The sequence below is a fragment of the Rhineura floridana genome, chromosome 21 (genome assembly GCF_030035675.1).
Source record: "Rhineura floridana isolate rRhiFlo1 chromosome 21, rRhiFlo1.hap2, whole genome shotgun sequence".
In the NCBI taxonomy this organism is placed as follows: Eukaryota; Metazoa; Chordata; class Lepidosauria; order Squamata; family Rhineuridae; genus Rhineura; species Rhineura floridana.
In genome coordinates, this window is record NC_084500.1 from 10,812,266 (window position 1) to 10,830,780 (window position 18,515).

The window sequence follows — 18,515 nt, forward strand, 5'->3', positions numbered from 1 at the left end:
AGCTGTCGAGCTCTTTTTAAGAATGGGCGCGTCACCTGTTGTATCTGATGGTTTGGCCCGGTTGTGAGGAATCTTTGGCCCGCCAGATGCTGCTGAACTGCAACTCCCATCAGTCTCAGCAAGCATAGCCAATGGCCAGGGTTGGTGGGAGCTGTATTTCATCAACATCGGGCGAGCCAAAGATTCCCCACACCTGAAGTGGACTGACGAACTTATGCCAGGGGCAGGGACTCTGTGGCTCATAGCATCATAGAATTGGAAGGGGCCTGTAATGTCATCAAGTCCAACCCCTTGATGGATGCAGGAATCCAACTTAAAGCTCCAACACCCATCAGCCCCAGCTGGCATGCTCGGCGTCCAGGGACGTTGGGAGTTGCAATCCAAAAACCTCTGGAGGGCTGCAGATGTTTCCCATCCTTGATTAATAATAATAATAATAATAATAATCACTACTTTGTTGTTATTATATGTCTTCAAGTCGATTAAGGCGACCCTATGAATTTTTTTAATATATTCATAGGGTTTTCTTGGTAAGAGGTATTCAGAGTTGGTATTATTAGAGGTATTATTAGTAATAATTATTAATACTACTAATACCACAGCAATCACCCGTCTGGGGTTGATGGGAGCTGGAGTCTATCAACATCTGGAGGGCCACACGTCCCCCACCCCTGCAAAATAAATTTTGTGCCGTCCTTCTAAGTGATTTGCTGCTCTTGGCTCTGCAGACGCCTCCCACCCGTCTTTGGATTCTTCCCAGATGAACCACAATTCCCATGATGCAACGAGAAGCCTTCCTTTCTCTCCTTCCCCAGTGAATGGTACATTCCTTGTGGGCCGGGCCGGGCCGGGCGGGAGGAGGAGGAGGAGGAGGAGGCGGCTGAGGTTGCTGTCGCCGTGGCAGCGGAAGGCCGCTCTGGAGGCGGGAGGGGTAGTTTGGAGCGACCCGTCAGCAGCGGGGCAGGTAACCCGGGCAAAGGCTTATATAGGCTCATGGGATGGAACTGAGGGAGCCATTAGCCATTGCCTGCCGCTGGGGAAGACCATCAAGGGAGGGCTACTGCCTCTGTGGGCTACCCAGAGGCATCTGGTTGGCCACTGTGGCAAGCGGGATGAAGGCTGGAGGGATCTTGGTTCTGAGTCCACGGGGCTCCTCTTGTGAGCTACAGTAGCTGAAAGGAGCCTCCTGTTCAGAGGCAGTCTACCTCGCAGTAGCAGACTGCTTTGGGGACGTGCAACTGCAAGGGCGGCTTGTGGGCTTTCCAAGTGATCCGCCACTGTTGGGAACAGGATGCTGGACCAGATGAAGCGCCAGCATCAGGTGTCCCAGCAAGCATGGCCTGGGGCCAGGGATGATGGGAGCTGTAGTTCAGCAGCATTGGCAGGGCTAGAGGTCATATCGACAGGTGTCATGACTGTTTAGAATAGAACCTCCATATTCAGGGACAGTTGACCCCTAAATATGATGTTAGGCATCAATCAACCCATCATCAGGGACACCCGGTGCAATTGCATTAGATCCAGGACAGAGCTGAGCTATCTGTTTGCAGCTGGTGGTGTTTTTTCAAGAGTTGTTTGGATTTGATTCTACCTATTCTTATGATGGTTTTGCATGTTACAGACTGTAACCTTGAAATATGCCCTAAAAACACTTTAATAAAATCAAGACACCCGCTCTCCCATTCTTCTTCACATGTGTAACGTTTGGAACTCAATGGCCGCAAGACCAATTTCTGTTTATTTACTGTACGTATCTATATCCTGCTTTTTAAGGCAGACCTCTGCAAAGTGGCTTACCGTAACTTAACTCAAATGCCATCTAAAGCATCAACCATCACTAAACAACAGTTCTGTCAAAGCAGGGGTTCCCCAACTTTGGTCTGTGGCCCACTGGCTTCATTCAGGCGGTCTATGGCATGTCCACACTAAATATTTGCATTGATATTAACCATACCGTATTGCTTCTATAATTTCTTATAGTGTATTCTATTTCAATTAGAATAAATATGGAATGCAAATTGTAATTCAGTATAAGAAATAAAAGGCCAGTCCAGAACGTAAGGTAGCCTGACCCCAATTTCTTAAGGGCTTTATATGACAATGGCAAGATCTAAACGTGTCCCGGTAGCATACTGGCAGCCAGTGCAGCTCTTTCAACAGAGTGGTGATTTATTGTCTGCGGGTTTCAATCTGAGAGTAAATACTCTAAATATTAAATATTATTATTATTAATAATAATAATAGTAATATAAAATATCTGCAGGTCACATATACTGTGGCAAGATTTGGTGCATCAGCTGTTACCTGTCAGAGAGTGATGATGGAATAATAATAATAACAATAATAATAACAACAACAACAATAATAATAGCTAACCTTTGGGGGGCTTTTTGCCTACTTGGATATTTATTCAACACAGTTAGAGTCATATTATGTTGCAGCTGTTTGTTTCTTTCTCTGTATAATGTCGATATGTTTCTATAGTTTTAATATTTTATAGTGCTGGTCTTTGACCATGATAAATGATTGATTGATTGATTGATTGACTGATGTTGTCTGTAGGGCACACCCTTCTCAACACCTGAGCTGCTACATTCTGTGCTAGCTGCAGTTTCTGGACTGGTCTTAAGGGAAGTTTCACACATAGTGCATAAGGAACCCAGTGGCACACCTATTAGGGACCCAAGCACCAAGCCTATCAGGAAGCACCCCAATACACAGGGATCTGATCTCTCTTTTCTCCCTTCCCTCCCTCTTTTGAATTAGGGTGGGTTTGTTTTTTTAATGTGTCTTGTGCCTGATTATTTTGCACAGGAGGCTGAAAAGAATCCGTAATGGCCAAAGACATCCTAGGCGAAGCAGGCCTTCACTTCGATGAGCTGAACAAACTGAGGGTTTTGGACCCGGAGGTGTCTCAGCAAACAGTTGAGCTGAAAGAGGAGTGCAAAGTATTTGTAGACAGTAAGTTACAGTAAGTTCGCTCTGTCATGAACAGGCCTGCCTCTCTCATCCCTTCAGCAACGTGAATGCCAGGTCAAAGGGCTGGTTTGCACACGGACAGACGTCAGCTGACTGTCCACCACTTGAACTGACTCCACTTCCTGGCAAATCCTCGCTGAGAATTGTAATTGGTGGCAACACCATTTTCCTAGCTTTGCTCTGCTCGTTTAATAACTGGACAGAGGACATGGGCCTTCACTGAGCCCAAATGAGCGTGATCAAACTTACTGAGCCCCAAAGCGCTGATCTGTTCCAGAGGTTAATAGTATTTTATTGCATCGCCATTTGAATTATTACAAAATACAGATTGTAATACAATTAATGAAGCAATCAAGTACAATTAAAAATCATGCAGCATCTAGCACAGTGCATTACAAAATGACAGCAGGCAGAAAAAATAATTAAATCCAAGGACATTAGCAATTTTCAAGTGGACTATGGGGGGGGAGTTTGAGAACGACTGATCTGTTTGATATGACCTGGTGGTTTGATTGATTGATTACTGCATTTATATTCCATTTTTTCCTCCAAGGAGCTCAAAGTGGCATACATGGTTTTCTCCCTCCTAATTTAATCCCCACAACAACCCTGTGAGGTAGGTTAGGCTAAGAGGCAGTGACTGGCCCAAAGTTACCCAGTCTGCTTCATGGCTAAATGGAGATTTGAACCCTGGTCTCCCAGGTCCTAGTCCAGTACTCTAACCACTACATCACCCTCGCAGGAAGATGGTAGCTTGGATGCTCAGGTTTAGGCTCACTACACCCCTCTGTAGGGCTTTTGGACCTGTTAGAATGCCCCACCTCTGGATGTCGATGGAATCTAATGCAGGGTAAGAGTTGGAAGAAGGCGGATTGGGATCTACTGGAATATCTGGGTGATTTGCAATAGATCAACAAGGTCTTCTGACTCCATTGTTTCACAATAGCAACAATTTTAACAAAAACTTTCCCTCTCTTGATAAGGTTACCCAAACAGAATCAGGAGTGGGGAGTTTTGTGCGAAAGTGCTTTTGAGCGTTGTTCTGGTACCGTTCACCGGTTCCAGGGCCAAGCATGTGGTCCAAGGCACTTTATTCCGTAATTTTTAGCCTTATGTGTGCCTTCTGCATACGGCTCTTTTGTTTGATGGTTCTAATTAAAAAACCAAGTAGATTCAACAAGCCCTGACCTAATGGATTCCCACATCACCCCCCTCAAGAGATGTCTGTTTCCTCATTGTGTTGGGCATATACACATTTTTTTTGCTTGCTTTTTGTTTCTCTTTTACAGAAATTGCAGAATTTAAAAAAATAGTGGGGAACCTCATTGAGCTTGTCGATCAACTTGGAAAAACAACTGAAAATGAGAAGATTAAGGTAACCTGACGTGACACAATAACACCCCCATTTCAAATGGTCCCCCCCCCCGCAGTCTTCAAAATACGCTCCCAGTCCTCCCTTTTATTAATTCCCCTTTTCTCCCAGGTTTTTCTCCCCCAAAAGACGCTCAGCATTTGTTGGCCACTCAGCATGCTCAGTCCTAACTGGGCTGTTTTTTGGGTTACCCCCAGATGAAACGTGACCCTCTAGGCCTCTCTGTGCAGCCCCTGGGATTCTCTCGGGCCACGCCCCCTTGGGAGCTGCCAATCAGAGCTCCTAAGCGGATCCGACGTCTACCAAAAGCAGCAAGCCTCACTTTTGGCACAAAGAAGCCTGGGGCTAGATCGGTTTGTTGTCGTGTGACTTCAGGTGATTGACAAGTAGGTAGCCCAGCCCACCTGCCAAATGTGGGCCTTGGAGGCTTGATCATAACTGGATCCAGCCAGTTGACTGAAAAGGTTCTCCACCTTGAGTTAGACCCACTCAAAAAGGTACCCTCCCCTTGATCCATTGGTCAATACATTATTTTTAATACCAGTGCTTATAAAAACGGCAGATGGTAAGTGCCATCTTAGAAGACCAGGAATGCCTCTTCTGAGGTGATATCACATAATGCCTCTTTGTAATGTGTTGTGGGGAAGAGCCAGAGCTCAGTGGTTAGAGCGTCTGCTTTGCATGCAGAAGGTCCCAGCTTCAATCCCCAGCATCTCCAGGAAGGGTGGGGGAAGGACTGTTTGCCTGAAACCTTGGAGCACCACTGCCGGCCTGTGTAGACAATACTAGCTTCCCATGTTCCTAGCCCTATGCCTGCTAGGAAACATGAATCCATCACAAAAGAAGAGGCTTTCCCTCATGACCGAGTGAGGATAGGAACACCTCTTCTATGACACTGCCCTGTGGGATACGTGTACTGTCTAAAAGAATTTATTTCAAGCGTTATTTTTTCCCCGCATATGCACATTTGTGCAAATTTGATTGATGAACTGATAAACTTGCACTTACGCAAATACAGTTTCTTGAAATTGGGTGATGGACATTATTTTCAAGGGCAATACTTAGGAGTCCCGTGGCTCCGAAAGGGTGCTTGGCTGCGATCCGTCGGACAGAAAGCAAGAAAAGCAAGGACACTTTTTTAAATAGAATGACTTTTTTCTCCTTCTGCAATATCTCTGCAGATTGTTTGCTTGTTTAATCCATTCAAACTCCATTAATTGTCCATAGGATTTCTTTTGTTCCGTATCGGCCCTAATAATCAATCGCTGGTAACACGTGGCAAAACTGCTGGAAACAAAACTCTTCTTTTCGCAGGCGATAGGTGCCCGCAACTTGCTGAAGTCAATAGCAAAGCAAAGGGAAGCTCAACAGCAGCAGCTTCAGGCGCTGATAGCCGAGAAAACGACCCAGCTTGAAAGGTGAGGGAATGCATTTTTCTAAGATTGTCTTCCAAGATAAGGTCTTTGCTTGAAAGACGCCTGTGCGTGTGGGGAGATCGGCACAGGACAATCAACGCACAATCTTGACAGAAAAAGGCTTTGATCCAATGGCAGGCATACCATGACGACTGGAAGTCTTTTATCGATTGTGTGGCTGGCAAAAAAAAAAAGTCCTGTGGTACACCTTCGGGACTCAGGTGCAATCTGTGCGATAAATTTAGACCAGTATTATGCCACTTTAAACAGGCATGGCTCCCCTCCCCAAGAATACTGGGAGCTGTAGTTTGTTAAAGGCAGTGAGAGTTGTTAGGAGACGTTTATTTCCCCTCATAGAGCTAAATTCTCAGAGTGGTTTAACAATCCACCCCTCTTCCCAGGGAACATTGGGAACTGTACCTCCCTGAAGGGAATAGGGGGTCTCCTCTCAGAACCTTTAACAAACTACAGTTCCCAGGACTTTTTGGGAGAAGCCATGACTGTTTAAAGTGGCATAACACTGCTTTAAATGTATAGTGCAGATAGGGCCTGAGATGCCCCTTGTAGGAACCTCAGCACAATCTGCATAACAAGTAAGAGACACAAATGTATACAAGTAGAATCAGTAGTATATGGATACAAAAAATCAACATGAACATTGCCAAACAGCAAGGACTACTTATCAGCCACCTGCTGCAGATCACTGTCAAAAAGTCTCTTTTGACAGATGGGTTTTTTCTCATGTTCTTGCAGCTGATTCCAATTTCTTAGGATTTTTTTTTTCAGACTAGCTGGAATTCACTAATAGGCAAAAAACCTTGCTGTTTAAGAACGTACCTATGGCCAACAGATATTTCTACCAAACTTTAAAAAGCAGGGAAATTGGGCCGCTATAGTGAATGCACCAGGGGAGCAGGAGACCTGACCTCCTCTCTGAGATATTGTACTGCCCTACAAATTGGTCAAAATGCAACCACAATTTGAGTTGGTCTTTCACAGTCCAATCCATTTACTGTGGAGCTTGGAAGAATTTGGTAACGTGCCTCTGGGAGTTGTTAGGAGACCGTTATTCCCCTCACAGAGCTCTAATTCCCAGAATTCTCTGGGAAGAGGGGCTGATTGTTAAACCCCTCTGGGAATTTCAACTCAAACGTCCATGTTGTTGATATTTTGTATTCATTATCAGATAGATTCTGTTGACAAATATATATTTGAGTCTTTTATTTATTGTACACCTTCAGGGATGGGCTGTAGCTCAGTAGCGGAGCATATGATTTGCCTGCAGAAGGCCCCGGGTGCAGTTCTTAGCATCTCCAGGTACAGCTGGCAGAGACTCCCAGTCTGAACCCCTGGGGAGCAGCTGCTGGTCAGTGTAGTTAATACTGAGATGCCCCTATACTCAGTAGAAGGTAATTTCCTATGTTCCTGTGGCTACCAGATCGTTCACGGTAAAAGCTTCCATGTGCTAGAAGCAGGGTTGGCTAACCTGTGAACCTCCAGATGTTGCTGAAGTGCAACTCCCACCATGTTATTGTTAGGCTGGTTAGTTGCTTGTTACACAAAGGCCTCCAAGCAACTTGCTTTTAAAAACAAACGTAATAGTAATACTGACTCATTCATACAAAAGTGCATGCAATTCACTTAAAAATACATATATAAAGGTACCCTCCACAGCAGCCGCAAGCCTCTTTGGCAGCCCACTCTCAGCAAAAACATCACCATCCCAGTCCGTCAAAAGTGTGGGGGTGAGGAGGCGAGTTTTGAACTGGCACCGAGATGTCAGCAAAGGTGCCAGGTGGACCTCACTGGACAGAGCGTTCCACTGATGGAGCCACAGCTGAAAAGGCCCTCTCCCCTTTGCCATCCTCCTTCAAGCCTCACTCCAAGGACCTTAGGCAACCATCCCTAGCCATTGATCATGTCGCTTGGGGCTGATGAGGAAGCAATCAGGACTGTGCATTCTGTGCCCACCACCATCTGGAAATCCACAGGTTAGCCATCCAACTGAAGCAGGTGCAGGAAACCTTTGGGCCCTCCCGACATTGCTGAACTACAGCTCCCATCATCCCTGCCCATTGGCCATGCTTGCCTGGGCTGATGGGAGTTGTAGTTCAGCAACGTCTGGCAGGCCAACAGTTCCCCACGCCCGGACTAGAGCCTGCTTTGTCAGCCACATAAAGTGGACCATTCCCGTCATCTCTGACCCGTTGGCCATATTGGCTGGGGCTGATGGGAGTTGGAGTCTGGCAACTTCTGAAGGGCACCAGGTTGGGAAAAGCTGAGCTAACCATCTGCTCTCTTCTTTCTCCAGGTATCGAGTTGAATATCAAACGCTATGTAAAATAGAAGCGGACCAGAATGAATTCATCGACCAATTCATTTTCCAGAAATAGAGAGAGAATTTAAGACCAGGGAAATTTTGAACCATTCCAGCTGCCTCATGTTTTGTTTGGGTTTGTTTGTTTGTTTTAAAAAAAAGGGGCGGGGCAATTTTCACATTTTTTTTTAAAGTTGACTGAGATCACACCTCAAGAAGAAGAAAAAAGCTCAGAGCTTCATTTTAAATATTCTTTGGATCTACTTTTCAGGTTGGCAATAAAACATTTCTGAAAGCTATAGGGACAGCAACAACTATTGTATTTTTAAAGTTTTTTTTTCATGTCCAGGCATTTCTAGTCAAAGTTTAAAACTAATTCTTACAATGTTTTTACACAGCTTTTCCCACTGTTGTTGTTTTTTAAAAACTGTAAAATACTTTCAAGGAAATCAGGTAATAAATTATTGTTTTTCAAAATGCCTCTTTTCAAGTTGCACAGAGTACTTGCTGGTGTGGGCTGGAAACATGATAAGGGCATATGAAATCAGGCATGCCATGGAGAAAGTAGATTAGTACATATGGGTCCTGCTTGTGGGCTTCCCATAGGCATCTGGCTGGCCCAATGTGCATGCATCAAATACCAACATGGTATGTGGCACATTTGCATTTACTCAGCATAGCCCATAGGAAAATGAGTGGTTCCTATTGTAGCAGGGGTAAGGAACATATGGCCCACAGACCAATCTTGGACCACCAAGGGATCCCATTTGGGCCACAAAGCCCTTTTCCTCAAACCACACCCACCATCAGCTGATGTCACTTATGGTTAAATCCTGAATTGACTGCGCACACCTGTTCAGCTGATGTGCTGGGGTTAAATCCTGCTCAGTTTGGCAAAACAAACCCCTTCCTTATTCAGGAAGGGGGTTGCATCAGAATCTTTTAAAATGGAGGGCTTTCAAAACAGCCCAGCGCTGTTCTTTCAACCTCAAAAAACTGGAGGTTCAAGTAGCCAAGTACTGCACTTTGAAGTGTCAACCATTGGGGCTTCAAAGCACAGCATCAACTGCCATCACAGTGATGTCAGGTGAGTGACAGGAGGGTGGCGCCACCCAAATGTCAGAGTTGGCCTGCTAGGGGTGGCGTTGATGGACCAATTTTTCCTCCACTCCTGTATGATAGGATTACAATCTTGTTCTAATAATCTACATTTCCTTATCCGTTTCCTGCATTTCTTTACTCTTCTGTCATTTTTTATAGTTTGGAAGCTCCTTGGGGCAGAGACTTGTTTTCTCCTATTTTGTAAAACATCATGTACATGGATGGCCCAATAAGGCCCAAGCTTTTACACATGCAACTCTGCTGAGTCAGGCACCTTGGCCTGCAAGCTGGATAGTGCAGACAATGGCTAAATGCTTCAGAAAACAAAGCTACTCTTAACACAAATCTTCCACTCAGATCTTTACAGCGTGTGGGTAAGCAGCGGTAACCTTCCTTCCGGAATTTTTTCCTTGTGTAAAAGGTGCTGGAAACTCCCCGAGAGGAGATGTACCTTCTCGGTACTGATGTTTTTTTAACACAGATAAGGTGAAGTTACCCGTTCTACTAGATCAACCGGCTGCTTTTGACTCTTGAACACGTTTTTCCACTCCCCTTTTAATAGGGCCAAACCCAACCTCCTTCTCATTAAATAGATAGGCTTCAGCAGATGCGTTTGCTTTAATTTATTTTTTTAAATTTAATTAAGCTTATATACCGCCCGACTAGCAACAGCTCTCTGGGCGGTGAACATTAAAAATACAATAAAAATAACACAAAACTGTACACAAAACTGTACAGTCTAAAATCAAAATATAATAATTTACAATTAACAGGAATTAAAATGCCTCAGAGAAGAGAAACGTTTTAACCAGGCGCCGAAAAGATGATAGTGTCGGCGCCAGGCGCACCTCCTCGGGGAGACCATTCCATATTTCGGGGGCCACCACTGAGAAGGCCCTAAATCTTGTCACCACTCTCCGGGCTTCCCTATGAGTCGGAACCCGGAGGAGGGCCTTCGTAGTAGACCGTAGTGTATGGGCCGGTTCATATCGGGAGAGGCGTTCCGACAGATATCGTGGTCCTGCGCCGTATAAGGCTTTATAGGTAAGTACCAACACTTTGAATCTGGCCCGGAAGCATATTGGAAGCCAGTGCAAACGGGCTAGCACAGGTGTTATATGCTCAGACCGCTTAGTTCTTGTTAGCAGTCTGGCTGCCGCATTTTGCACTAGCTGTAGCTTCCGAATCGTCTTCAAAGGTAGCCCTACGTAAAGCGCATTGCAGTAGTCCAGACGCGAGGTTACCATAGCATGTACCACTGATGACACAGTCCCCCACACAAAAGTATTTTATTGACCAAGTTTGCAAGCTCCGCAGGCCAAGGCTTGTTCCTTCTTCCCTATGGAGGAACTCCCAACCAGGTCAGTTCTTTTTCTTCTTCTCCACCTGGTGATACTGGTGGCTGAAGAGCATCACACAGAGAATGAGGCAAGGGATCACAAGATACGGGCTGTATACGGCGAAGAGGGTCACGCGTTCCTGCACCGTCTGAGGGCTAGGGTACTTGCAGCTCAAGAAATCATTGAGCAGGATGTAAGCCAGGATGGGAAGCAGCGTCGTAATTACATGTGTTGCGTAAATGATGGCCGGGATCCGGATCCATTTGCAGTTCCCTGGGTGAAAAAAAAGGACACAAACAAAAAATGGAAATGCTCTTCAAATCTCTGCACTCCATGTTTCCTAATGTGTACGGTCACGCCAGTCAACCAGATTTGAGAGGGCTGGGAATGCCTGAAACCTCTGGAAACCACTGCCAGGGTAGACCGAACAGAGCTAGATGACTGGCTGCCTCAGTGGAAGGCTGAGTAAATTCCGATGTTCCTAACCTGAGCGCAACAGCACTGCCCCAACGCAAGGTCTCCCCCATGCCTCCCCATCGGCACACACCAACCTTTCCAGAACGCATAAGCTGCAACAGGGAAGAAGGGCAGCTGTAAGAAGGCTTCACAGAACATGAATGGCGTGAACCAGGAAGGTGGTTCCAACATTATGGGGTCCTTAAACTTAGTCACATACCAGGTTCGGAATTCTGTCAACTTGAGAGAGAGAGAGAGAGAGAGAGAGAGAGAGAGAGAGAAGGATTAACTGCAGCTACAGATAAAACCTTTGTCACTTATTATGACCATTATTAGTATGTCATCCATGCACATGGCTCTTTAAAGAGGAACATAAGCAGCAGTGTAGTGGCAAATTTGGGCGTGCAGGTTCCCTTCAGCCACACACACACACTTTTTTGGCTGATAGGTTGAGAATGAGATCCTTGTTAATGCCTTCTCCCACAACAACAGACATCCCTAGGAGCTAATAAGCATGAAATGAGAGACTGTTAGCTACGGAAAAGAGTCTTCTCAGTGGCTGACTCGCCTCCTTTCACTTTCATTGGCTCCAATCAACAGGAAAAGACAAGGAAGCATGTTAGAAGACTCTTCTCAGTGGCCAACAATCCCCTTTCATGCTTATTAGCTCCTCCAGCTTGTAGGATGCTGAAGACATAGGGACCTGCTGGGACCCTGACCCCAAAAATGTAAGGGGTCTAAGACCTCCTGGGACCCTGGATGACTACACCCCGGACATAAGCAAAAATCACAGGAAAAAAGCTATATAACAGCAGTTAAACATGAAATCCAGGTGATACAGGACTGGTCCAGCCATAACAATCTTGACCTAATAAACCACAGTTTCTTAGACTGGGCATGGTGCTTGCGTGCTCCTTTTGTTGTTAAACCACAGTTTCCTGTTATATTTCAACCAGAAGACTGTTAACTTAACATTGGGTTACAACTTGGGATATGAAACCAGGATTCGATTGGCCTCAGCCCCACTGCCCAACTTGCAACAGGGAAACATTACCCACCCTAGTGCAGATTGGGAAACTGTGGTTTAATCTTGAGGCTACAATCCAATGGTGCAAGGATTAAATTAACTGTCTTGTATACAAGAGTGGGAAGCACTTTGGGCCGTGCCTTCCTTGAAGAGGATTTAACCCTTTCCAGAATGTTGCACTCCTCTGCTGACCGAGAACACCCCCTTCTTTCTCCCAGCTGACCCCCATTTCAGAAAAGGCACATTATGGGTCACCTAAGCAGACATAAGAATGTACAAAGAGCCCTGCTGAATCAGGCCAGGGCCCATCTAGTCCAACCTGTACTCACAGTGGCCAACCAGAGCCCAAAGGGAGCAACACCCTTGTGATTCCCAACAACAATGGCGCTTGACCACTACTGCAGGGGTGACAGAGAGAGGTCGCCACTTTGGGGACCCTCCTTCCTGTGAGCCTCGCAGAAGAGTCCCCTCAATAGTCATATTCACAGCAAGCTATTAGTTGCTGCACAATCTCAGAGATCTTTTTTTTTGTTGTAAACACTTTATTTGTTTTCTCTGCAGGTATCAATTTTTCATGTCACAACAAGATTTCTTGTACGTTACATGCTGATACCAAGTCAAACAAACATGAACCAAATATAACAAAAAATAACCAAGGAAACTGAAAATTCCAAGATATATGTCTGAGACCAGGTTTGGTGTGATGCCCATCTGGCGAGGAAGTGATTCAACATGACTCATCCTACAATAATTTCCAAATCTACACACATCTCCAAATCTGCCAGGCCTCCACTGATGGATGATGGGCAAATGAGTTCACAAAGGTGTATTCAATAAATGCATGCCAAACAATATAGGAGGAGTCCGGTGTTTGTTGTCCTAGTCTTAGCTTATGACAATATTCCACAAGGAGTTATACCAATGTTCAATTTAAAGATTTGTTGTTGATTGCCATTGAGATGCAATTGTCAGCTTTGCTGCCAAGGCCATATAGGTGATGAGTTCTTTAGACAGCAATTTAGTATGTACATCATCAAAAATGTTTAGTAGCAATAATTTTGGAGAGAATGAAAAATGCTCCCAGGAAATTGTTAACATTTCATTATAAATCAACACCCAAAAGTTTCGTACCTGATCACATTCCCGCCATAAGTGACAGTAGGTTCCGGTTTTCTTATATCCCCTCCAGCAAAGCGGAGAGGCAGTTGAAAACATACGAGAAATTTGGACCGGTGTGCAATACCAACGATATACCAGTTTTAATGAATGTTCTCTTACATAACTACAAACGGATTTAAATGGGCTTTTCTCCCACAACTTGTTCCAGTCACTAGGTTGTATTTCGGACCCCAAATCTGATTCCCATTGATTTTTCAAAAAAGAGGGTAGATTTTAGAGATGTATCAAGTAATATTGAGTCTATTTTAGCAACTAAGCCTTTATCACCCTTGCACATACCGTGAAGTAATTGTTCAAATTGTGTAATTTGTCTTGTTGCCTGTTGCGTAATATAATTTAAAATCTCAGAAATCTTTCAGCAGTCAAGCCCCAAGCAGCCAGAGCAAGGAGTTCTGGCACATTGACCTGACGGTCAAATCTACAGGCTTGCTGTAAATATTCCACGTGGCTCTATTATCCACCAGAACTGGGGGGAGGAAACACAGACAAAGGAAGTTTTCTCCATGTTTTAAAAATATGCTGCCATATACAGAGTCAGACGGTCCATCTAACTGAGTACTGTCTACTCTGACTGGTAGCAGCTCCCCTGGATTCCTCTCCAAGCTCTAACTGGAGACACCAGGGACTGAACCTTCTGAATTCAAAGCAGATGTCCTGTAGCTCTGTGCTAGAATCTGAGACACATTTAAAGCCCATTCTCCCCTGCCCCCCCCAAAAGAATCCTGGGAGTTGTAGCTACCCCCTCACAGAGCTACATTTCCCAGCACCCCTTCACAAACTACAGCTCCTAGGATTTTTGTGTGCGTGTGTACAAGGGAGCGCACGCAAATGTGCTTTAAATGTATGGTGCGTGCGCAGATCTCTGAAATCTTAAAAACCACGCAGGAAAATAGCACCATCTAGACAGACAAGGAAGGGTGCTGGCTTGTGCAGCTGCGGCAAGCTGAGCCAGCCCTAGCCAGCTGGGGAGGACTAGCCTCAGAGGGAGGCAATGGGAACCGTTTACCATGAAATCCCTATTCATAGGGTCGCCCTAAGTCGGGATCGACTTGAAGGCAGTCCATGTCCATTTTCAGACCAGATCCTAAGCATGTCTCTCCCGGGAGTTGAGTCCTCTCACCCCGGGTTCAACAGAGCTCGTTTCCCCTCAGGTGAGAGAGCGTCCACAGCCCCCCACGTTAGCATCGGGTTACTTACACTGGGGGGGTAAAACAGCGGCCCCAGGAGCAGTTGCATGTCTAGCAAGACAGTGACCGGAATGTGCGTGAGAAAATAGAAAGCAAAGATCCATTCCAGCAGGCGAGTCACGTTGGCCATCGCCAGCTCTTCCTCTCTCTCGCCCTCTCTGCCAATCGATTCGCTTTCCTGCAGCTTTTTTTATCTAGGAAGAGGCCCCATTTCGGCAGCACCATCTATTGGCTCTTTCCCAGTTTGACCCCACCCTCGCCGAGGTGTTGCCAAATGTCGTTGAACAATGCCCCAACGACCAAGAGAAAAATGCCGTCCCGGGCTCCTGCTGGGAGGAAGGGCGGGAAATGAAATCATCAAAAAATAAATAAATAAAATGGCTGGGGATCTTTGTGGACTCAGTGATGTTTCTGCCCCTTGTAGCACTGGTAAGGCACTGTGCGCTCCATGCTGCATGGCTTTTAGTGGCATTACTCTTCCTTTGTTTCTGATCTATTGTATTTTATTAATTTGAACGCCATCAAATTCAAATGGTGATACAACAACATGCGATATAAAAGAATAAAAACACAATCAACATATCGAGCAGATTTTATCCATATATTCTGGGAATGCCCTTGGATCCGGGGTTTTTTTCTTTTAAAGAAATCCATAATATTATCACGAAAAAGTAGGAATACTGTATGAGCCTAAGACTTGGGGTTCGTAAAAAAACACAATCCCGGGAAAAAGTGTTAGAGGTGGCTATCAATTTATTAACAGTCGCAAAAATCACTAACAAAAAAAAAAGAGGAATGCATCATTTTAATAGGTTGAATTGAGAAACTATAGGGTATTGTAACAATTATAAAACTAACTTACTTTAAAAGAGCAAGTATAAATCAGCCACATAGATTTATGGAAAAACAGGAGATGTTCCTTATATTTTGAAATGACAGGTATCAAGCCAATGTACCACCATATGTAATAATAATAATATTAAATGTGATGGATGTGTCATCTCCCATCCTCAACCACAAATCCACAGAGATGAAACACCGGAATGACGCTTGCGGTCCACAGTTTGGGAACTCCTGAACTATGCATTTGCCAAGGAGGGACTCAGGAAATAGCAGAGAGCTGTGAGTTTTGCTCTTGCCCAAAAGGAGCATTTCAAAAGAGTGGGTAGCCAAACTGAAAATGATTCATGTGGATCTGGATGCAGATAATGGTTTCCTGTCCCACTTCAGGTGTTTACTTAGCAATGCTCTGAACAGTCACTGTGCTTCCTTTGTACACCTTTAAGCTTTAATTGAATTTCCACAGAAGTGTGTTGTGATGTTCTTGCTTGTAGGGTAAATATGGTAAGTGCTGTTTATATAGAAGACATATGGTAAGTGGAGTGAAAAAGGAGGGGGGAGTACACGAGCAGTAGAATGCTGGGTGATTGGCTGAGCGTTTGAGTGGCTGGGAGTATAAATGGAAGAATGACAGTTGAATCTGGGTGGATGTTGGGAGTGTGGAGAAAGAGATGTTTGAGGGTGGAGATCAGGAGCGTGGAGAAAGAGGGAGTTGGAGTTCTGATTAATAATAAGTCAAGTACAAAACAGGAATTTATTTATTTATTTATTTCATTAAACTTATAGACTGCCCCATAGCCGAAGCTCTCTGGGCGGTTCACAAGACAAGAAACATCAAAAATACAATAAACAAGTGACAATATAAAACACATTAAAAGTTTAAAATGTTAAAAATTAAACAATGTCAGCGCATACTAAACATATTAAAAAGCCTGGGTGAAGAGAAAAGTTTTAACCTGGCGCCGAAAAGATAGCAGCGTTGGCGCCAGGTGTATCTCCTCTGGGAGATCGTTCCACAGTTCGGGGGCCACCATAGAAAAAGCCCTTTTCCGCGTTGCCGCCCTCCGAGCTTCCCTATGAGTAGGAACTCGGAGGAGGGTCTTTGATGATAAGCGTAGTGTACAGGCAGGTTCGTAGCGGGGGAGGCGTTCCAACAGGTATTGTGGTCCTGTGCCGTATAGGGCTTTGTAGGTCAAAACCAGCACTTTGAACCAGGCCCGGAAACAAATAGGCAGCCAGTGCAGGCGGGCCAGAATCAGTGTTACATGGTCGAACCGTCTGGTCCCCGTTAGCAGTCTGGCCGCTGCATTCTGCACAAGCTGCAATTTCCGAACCGTCTTCATAGGCAGCCCCACGTAGGAATAGATGCAACCATACGCTTGTGAAACATTCTAAAACTAATCTTGTTATTTCTGATATTTATTATTTATTATTATTTATTATTATTATTATTTAGTTGCATTTCTAAACCGCCCTATAGCTAGCAGCTCCCAGGGCGGTGTACAACATGATAAAACCACAATATTTAAAATATAGCAAGTGTGTATTGCGCAGACAATATAAACATTATATAAACAAAGTGAAAGAAAACTAAAAAAAATAAGATTAAAAGCTTAAATACTTTAAAATGCCTGGGTGAAGAGGTGGGTTTTTACCTGGCGCCGAAAAGATGACAGAGAAGGCGCCAGGCGTATCTCATCTGGGAGGGCATTCCATAATTCGGGGGCCACCACCGAAAAGGCCCTAGATCTTGTTACTGTTCTCCGGGCCTCTGTATGGGTTGGGACCCGGAGAAGGGCCTTAGACGTCGAGCGGAGTGAACGGGTAGGAACATAGCGGGAGAGGCGTTCCATCAGATATTGCGGTCCAGTGCCGTTAAGGGCTTTATAGGTAAGGACCAACACTTTGAATCTGGCCCGGAAACATATTGGAAGCCAGTGCAGTTGGGCCAGAATAGGTGTTATGTGGTCGAATTTCTTCGTCCCAGTAAGAACTCTGGCCGCAGCATTCTGCACTAGCTGAAGTTTCCGAATCGTTTTCAAAGGTAACCCTACGTAGAGAGCATTACAGTAATCCAATCTAGAGGTTACCAGAGCGTGAATAACTGAGGCTAGGTTCTCCCTGTCCAGATAGGGTCGTAGTTGGGCTACCTGCCGAAGCTGGTAGAACGCATTTCGTGCCACCGAGGCTACCTGGGCCTCAAGTGACAGAAGCGGATCTAATAAGATCCCCAATCTACGGACCTGTTCCTTTAGGGGGAGTGTAACCCCATCTAGGACAGGTCTGACATCAACCATCTGAGCAGAGGGCCCCCCAGCTAGCAGCATCTCAGTCTTGTCAGGATTGAGCTTCAGTTTGTTTGCTCTCATCCAGTCCATTATCGCGGCCAGGCAGCGGTTCAGTACAGCAACAGCCTCACCTGAAGAAGATGAAAAGGAGAAATAGAGCTGCGTATCATCAGCATATTGCTGGAAACGCACTCCATAACTCCTGATGACCTCACCCAGCAGCTTCATATAGATATTAAAAAGCATGGGGGACAGAACTGAGCCCTGCGGGACCCCATACTGGAGCACCCAGGGACTCGAGTAGTGTTCCCCAAGCATCACCTTCTGGAGACGATTCTCAAGATAAGAGCACAGCTACCGCCAAGCAGTGCCTCCAACTCCTAACTCCGCGAGTCGCCCCAGAAGGATACCATGGTCGATGGTATCAAAAGCCGCCGAGAGATCAAGGAGAACCAACAGAGTTACACTCCCTTTGTCTTTCTCCCGACAGAGGTCATCATACAGGGCGACCAAGGCTGTTTCTGTACCAAACCCCGGCCGAAAGCCGGATTGAAATGGATCCAGATAATCAGTTTCATCCAAGAGGGCCTGGAGTTGGCGAGCGACCACGCGCTCTAGAACCTTGCCCAGAAATAGAACATTTGCTACCGGCCTATAGTTGTTAAAGTTATCAGGGTCCAAGGAGGACTTTTTTAGGAGTGGTCGCACTACCACCTGTTTCAGGCAAGGTGGGACCACTCCCTCTCGTAACGAGGCATTAATTACCTCCTTGGCTCAGCCGGCCGTTCCATTTCTGCTAGCTTTTATTAGCCACGAGGGGCAAGGGTCCAGAGCGGAAGTAGTCGCCCGTATCTGTCCAAGCACCTTGTCCACATCCTCGAGCTGTACCAACTGAAACTCATCCAATAAAACAGGACAAGACTGTGTTCTGGACACCTCATTAGATTCAACTGTTACAATATTGGAGTCAAGGTCCCGACGGATGTTTATGATCTTGTCTTGGAAGTGCCTCGC

General features: G+C 45.4%; 2 protein-coding genes across 3 annotated transcripts; one reads left to right on the forward strand and one right to left on the reverse strand.

Moving 5' to 3' along the window:
• The first annotated feature begins 731 nt into the window (after positions 1-731).
• IFT20 (intraflagellar transport 20) lies at positions 732-8,549 on the forward strand. 2 transcript variants are annotated; one of them, XM_061604882.1, is made up of 5 exons: positions 732-821; positions 2,815-2,961; positions 4,269-4,354; positions 5,666-5,769; positions 8,078-8,549. In XM_061604882.1, the coding sequence occupies exons 2-5, from the start codon at positions 2,835-2,837 to the stop codon at positions 8,157-8,159; spliced, it is 399 nt and encodes a 132-aa protein (XP_061460866.1). In that variant the 5' UTR covers positions 732-821; positions 2,815-2,834; the 3' UTR covers positions 8,160-8,549. The 2 variants fall into 2 exon arrangements, with proteins under 2 accessions (XP_061460866.1, XP_061460865.1); XM_061604881.1 differs by lacking the exon at positions 732-821 and adding an exon at positions 858-964.
• Positions 8,550-10,456: 1,907 nt separating this feature from the next.
• On the reverse strand, positions 10,457-14,689 carry TMEM97 (transmembrane protein 97). Its single transcript, XM_061604880.1, has 3 exons — positions 14,384-14,689; positions 11,076-11,220; positions 10,457-10,797 (listed from the first exon to the last, which is right to left on the reverse strand). Exons 1-3 carry the CDS (start codon positions 14,501-14,503, stop codon positions 10,547-10,549), a joined length of 516 nt encoding a protein of 171 aa, XP_061460864.1. The 5' UTR covers positions 14,504-14,689; the 3' UTR covers positions 10,457-10,546.
• Between the last annotated feature and the right edge of the window lie 3,826 nt (positions 14,690-18,515).